This window comes from Anomaloglossus baeobatrachus, chromosome 3 (genome assembly GCF_048569485.1).
Source record: "Anomaloglossus baeobatrachus isolate aAnoBae1 chromosome 3, aAnoBae1.hap1, whole genome shotgun sequence".
Lineage (NCBI taxonomy): Eukaryota > Metazoa > Chordata > Amphibia > Anura > Aromobatidae > Anomaloglossus > Anomaloglossus baeobatrachus.
The window spans coordinates 576,722,969-576,728,968 of NC_134355.1; the positions used below are offsets into that span (position 1 = coordinate 576,722,969).

The following is a 6,000-nucleotide window of genomic DNA, read 5'->3' on the forward strand; positions in this document are numbered from 1 at the left end:
GAGCATAGTAGACCATTGCCACTATGCACGCTCCTGTGGTTGGCCTGATGTATACGTTGGTGAGACATCACTAGTTTGTATGAAAGGCGATTGCTCTTGGGCTAACATCACAATATGACTTTTCTTGTTCTAGATTATAAGCACTCCCCAGAGACTGAGCGCGGGAGCAGATCTTCTAGGGAGACAGTTCACTGCGGCCACCTCAGCCATGGTCACCCAGACTCACATCACAGATGCCACCAGCTGGATTCCTGGGTAATTGTTAGAGTTGACTATCTCTGCAACTTCTCATCTTTGGTGCCTCTTTTGGTTCCTGTCAAGTCTTGTTTTTTTACACATTTGTAATTGTATTTTTGGGATGTTTCATGAGAAAAATCAAAGCCAGATGTAATTTTCTCCTATAAATATGATGGCAGAGACTGTAAATGTCAGATAATAGTGTGTCATCAGGCAATATGCCTATAGTAAGACTTACATGTTCTTCCAGGACATATTATCAGTATGACCAAATAGGTTAGTATAGTAATAAATGAACTTGTAAGATGGACCGTTTGTCCTAAAATATCACCAGAGTGGCACATAGTCTAATTTTACAGATATACATTTAATTACTAACTCCATAAATATTTTTTTTCCATAGGGATCGGAAACGTACCCGTGAATTTATAGAGTCTGACTTCTCGGAGAGGTAAGAGCAGAAAAGAGATGAGCGGTGGTGGGGGGATGACCGTTTTGATAAAGGTTACTTTTCAGCCTGGAATGTGATCTATGCTCACTCTTGTGTTATAGATTTGCAGGAATTTTGGTTTACTCTTTTATAAATTTGCAGGAGTTCCTATGTACGCTGGAAAGCAAAAGAGTAACAATGTTTTGAACATTTGACATTCAGGCTCCATCTCTCATCATTCACTACACCTTTAAGCGTGAGACTACTTTTATTTTATGGACAATCATTTTGGCTATCTCATACATTAAATTTTACTTGCAACTATTTAGCATATGTTTAGTTATGCGGATTCTTGTCAGGCCACTGCATTGTTACTGTTTTGGCCCTAAAAATCTAAATTTTATTTTTTAGTATTTTCAAATCCACCTTTTGGCTTTCAACACTGCCTGATTCCTTCTGGGCATGCTCTTGATCAGATTCATGCATGTCTCTACCGAAATTTGATCCCAGATCATTTCTACACATTCCCAATGTTGGTGCACACTGGTCGGCTCACTTGAGAATCCAAAAGTGTTCAATTGGGTTGAGGTCTGGTGGCTGTGAGGACCAATCCAACACCTACTTCAGTGTCATTGAGCCATTTCTTCAACGTATGCTACAGGTCATTGTCCTGCTGGAACACTGTCTTCTTTTTCATACTTTGTATACTCAAGTACTATGGGTAACTCGTCTTGTAGGATACTCAAATAGCTCAACATTTTGACCACCATCGATCCTGGTCAAGTACCAAACTCCTTTGGCTGTGAAACAACCCCATATCATCAGTCTTCCTCCACCAAACTTGACGTTTCCTTCAATTTCTCTAACATCCACCAGCTCTGAGATATTGTCATGCAGGAGTGGAAGAGGATTCTAGTGGCTCCTGGGAAGCTCTAGTGAACTCCATGCCTAAGAGAGTTAAGCAGTGCTTGAAAATAATGGTGGCTACTAGTGATAAGCGAGCACTACCATGCTCGGCTGCTCAGTACTCGCTAAGAGCAGTTGGGTACCCAAGTCACGCTGATCCAGGCATCCAAGTATAATGAAAATCAATGGGGAACAAGCATTTTTCCAGAAGAGTTCCATAAACATGCTCAAGTTCACCATTGATGTCCATTATACTCTACTACTCGAGTTGCACCCATCCAAGCATCCAACTTCTCTAAATGAGTACTGAGCATGGTAGTGCTCGCTCATCGCTAGTGGCAACACAAAATATTAACACTTTGGGCACAAGTTGGCCATTTTCACTTGGGGGCATGCTCTCTCTCTTTTTGTTGCCAGCTGTTTAGACATTAATGGTGGTGTTTTGTTATTTAGAGGGCACATTAAATTTACATTGTTATAAATACTGACTTATAAGTATAAGAACACGTCACCACTTTTCTAAGTAAGCATATTTCAAAAGGTGCTATTGACATAAATTTCTCACCAGATGTCGATAACCACTCATCCAATCCACTCAGACAAATATATCAAACCATGAATGTCTATAAATTAAGTTTTGCGTAGTAATGAGAAATGAGATTGGGGAAAAAGTATTGAACACCAGGAGAAAGAGAGGTACTAAAAGCACTAGAATATCATGATACCAGCTGAAATCTATCAGTAATTAAAATGCAATCCTGCCACTTAGTGAAATAATAACTGGTTCAACTGATGGCCTATAAAAAGGTGTCTCATTACCAAGGTGCCACGCAAGAAACATCTCATGATGGATAAAACCAGTGAGCTGTCTCAAGATCTTTGCAACCATATTGTTACAAAATACACTGATGGTATTGGTTACAGAATTCCTAAACTACTGAAGGTTTCCGTGATTAGCACTGTGTTGGGCCATAATCCGGAAGTGAAAAGGACATAATTTCAACATAAACTGGCCACAACCAGGTGTTCCCTGTAAGGCTAGGTTCACATTTCCGTTGTTTATTATCAGTCGCAATCCGCCGCTCCGATAAACAACGCAATCTTGTTTCCCATAGACTTGTATCAGCGGCGGATTGTGACTGATGCCCTTGCGTTGCATCCGCCGCCGTGGAACGACTGACCGTCGGGCGGCAGGAACACAGCTTGTAACGTTTTTTTGAGCAGCGGAATCCTTTTGATTTCGCTGCGCATGCTCTCTCTCGGCGGCCGAGCGATCAGCTGATCTCCCGCCGCCGGCTTTTGAGAGCGATCAGCTGATCTCCCGGCCATCGGCTTTTGAGAGCGATCAGCTGATCTCCCGGCCATCGGCTTTTGAGAGCGACTGATCGCTTTCAAAAGCTGGCGGCCGGGAGATCCGCTGATCGCTCTCACAAGCCGGCGGCTGGGAGATCAGCTGATCGCTCGCAAAAGCTGACGGCTGGCTTATGAGAGCATCAGCTGATCGTTCACAATAGCCGACCGATCAGCTGATTGTTCACAGAAGCCGGACTCTGGGAGATCAGCTGATCACTCTCAAAAGCCGGCGGCCAGCTATTGTGAACGATCACTCGTTTTACATTGGAATCCACTTTCTCGTGACAATGAATTCCAATTCTTGTCACCCGTTGTACAACGCATCAGTCACAAGCATCAAGCAACGCATGTGACTGATGCAAAACAACGGAAATGTGAACCTAGCCTAAGATTGCAGACAGAGGGTTGAAAATAATTATCATAATCGTTGTTCTAAAGTCAAGAACCACCTGTGTAGAGCTATAGAAAGACCTGGAATCCGCAGGTACAATTGTTTCTAAGAAAACAATAAGTAACGCACTCAACCTATATGGATGCTTACTAAAGGCCACGTCTCACAACAACATCGCTAGCAAGATCGCTGCTGAGGCACGACTTTTGTGACGCAACAGCGATGTTGCTAGCGATGTTGCTGTGTGTGACATCCAGCAACAACCTGGCCCCTGCTGTGAGGTCGCTGGTTGTTGCTGAATGTCCTGGACCATTTTTTAGTTGTTGCTGTCCCGCTGTAAAGCGCAGATCGCTGTGTGTGACAGCGACAGAGCAACAACTAAATGTGCAGGCAGCAGGGAGCCGGCTTCTGCGGACGCTGGTAACCAAGGTAAATATCGGGTAACCAAGAAGCCCTTTCCTTGGTTACCCGATATTTACCTTCGTTACCAGCGTCCGCCGCTCTCATGCTGTTAGTGCCGGCTCCCTGCTCCCTGCACACATAGCCAGACTACACATCAGGTATTTAACCTGATGTGTACTGTGGCTAGGAGAGCAGGGAGCCAGCGCTAAGCGGTGTGCGCTGGTAACCAAGGTAAATATCAAGTTGGTTACCCGATATTTACCTTAGTTACCAAGCGCAGCATCGCTTCCACGCTTTGCTGTTGGCTGGGGGCTGGTCACTGGTTGCTGGTGAGATCTGACTGTTTGACATCTCACCAGCAACCCGTGTAGCCACGCTCCAGCGATCCCTGCCAGGTCAGGTTGCTGGTGGGATCGCTGGAGCATCGCTTAGTGTGACGGTACCTTAAGCAAGACTCCATTGTGCAACAAAAAAGCAGGTTCAAGCTCATTTAATGTTTTCTCACCAACATTTAGACAAGCCTGTGAAATACTAGGAGAATATAGTCTGGTCACTTGAGACCAAAATTGAACTCTATGGATGCAAGAATATGCACCATGTTTGGATGTCAAAAGGCACTGCATATCACCCCAAAAACATCCTACCAGCAGTGAAGTTTGACTGGTAAACTTAATATAATTGAAAGAAGGATAAATGAATAGTCAAATGTACCAAGACATGCTTAATAAAAATCTGCTGCCATCTACCTGCATGATGAAGATGAAACAAGTGATCACATTTCAGCAAGACAATGATTCCAAACACACAACTGAGGAAACTCTCAACTGGTTTCAGAGGAAGAAAATAAAGCTGCTAGAATGGCCCAGCCGATCACTTGACCTGAATCCAATAGAAAATTTATGGAAGAAACTAAAGCTCAGCGTTCATAGGAGCCCAGGGACCTCCATGAATTGAAGAGATTGTGTGTATAATAATGGCCTAAATCACACCTGAGCAATGCATGCGACTAGTTTCTCCATACAAGAGGTGACTTAACCCCTTCACGACCGGCCGATTTTTCGCTTTCCGTTTTTTTTTTCGCCATTCTTCTTCTGAGAGACGTAACTTTATTTTTCAGTCAATATGGTTATGTAAGGACTGATTTTTTGCGGAACGAGCTGTACTTTTAAATGAAACCATAAGTTTTACCATATAGTGTACTGGAAAACTGCAAAATAATTCCAAATGCAGAAAAATTGCAAAAAAGTGCAATATTGTTTTTGAGATTTTATTCACTGTGTTCATTATATGGTAAAACTGATGTGTGGGTGTGATGCCTCAGGTCAGTGCGAATTTGTAGACACCAAACATGTATAGGTTTACGTTTATATAAGAGGTTAAAAAAAATCGGAAGTTTGTCCGAAAAAGTGGCACACATTTTACGCCATATTCCATGACCCGTAGCATTCTCATTTTTCAGGATCTATGGCTCAGGGACGGCTTATTTTTTGCGTCTCGAGCTGACTTTTTTTAACGGTACCATTTTTGCGCAGATTCTATGTTTTGATCGCCTGTTATTGCATTTTGCGCAAAGTTGTGGCGACAGTCATTTTTAGATTTTTTTTTTTTTTGCCGCTATGCTGTTTAGTGATGAGATTAATTGATTTTATATTTTGATAGATCGGGCGTTGCTGAACGCGGCAATACCAAATGCGTGTGTAGTTTTTATTTTTTTTTAACCCTTTAATTTTCAATGGGGCGAAAGGGGGTGATTTGAACTTTTAGGGTTTTTTTTTTTTAATTTTATTTTACTAGTTCCCCCTAGGGGGCTATAGCGATCAACAATCCGATCGCTCTGCCCTATCTGCTGATCACAGCTATACAGCTGTAAACAGCAGATACGCTCACTTTCTACTTCACTGGGCTACGGGCCGAGTGAAACTGAAAGTAATTCATGGCAGGTACAGGAGTCATCACATTGACCCTGTGCTACCATGACAACTACCGGAAGTCACGTGATCACGTCACGTGACTTCCGGTATCGGGCAGTAAGTAAAAGTTTACTGCGATCGCGATTATAATGGCGCTGTCACATATTGACAGCGTCATTTCAGGGGTTAAACGGCACGAACAGATAACGATTCTGCTCGTGCCTAGCAGGCACACATCTCAGCTGTGAAAATCAGCTGAGATGTGTGCCGATCGCGGCATGCTGCCGACGGCAGACCGCGGGCAGTAATATTATGACCGCTAGGACGTAATATTGCTGCCCGCGGTTGTTAAGGGGTTAAAGCTGTCATCA

The 6,000-nt window shown here is 43.2% G+C and overlaps 1 protein-coding gene across 2 annotated transcripts in view; it reads left to right on the forward strand.

The window, feature by feature from the left end:
• Nucleotides 1-6,000, forward strand: part of TFDP2 (transcription factor Dp-2) — a 95,537-nt gene that overhangs the window by 61,886 nt on the left and 27,651 nt on the right. For both annotated transcript variants that reach the window (XM_075338697.1, XM_075338698.1), the window contains 2 exons: nt 134-255; nt 641-688. In XM_075338697.1, the coding sequence (XP_075194812.1) occupies nt 134-255; nt 641-688 (170 nt within the window). The remainder of the gene's footprint in view (nt 1-133; nt 256-640; nt 689-6,000) is intronic.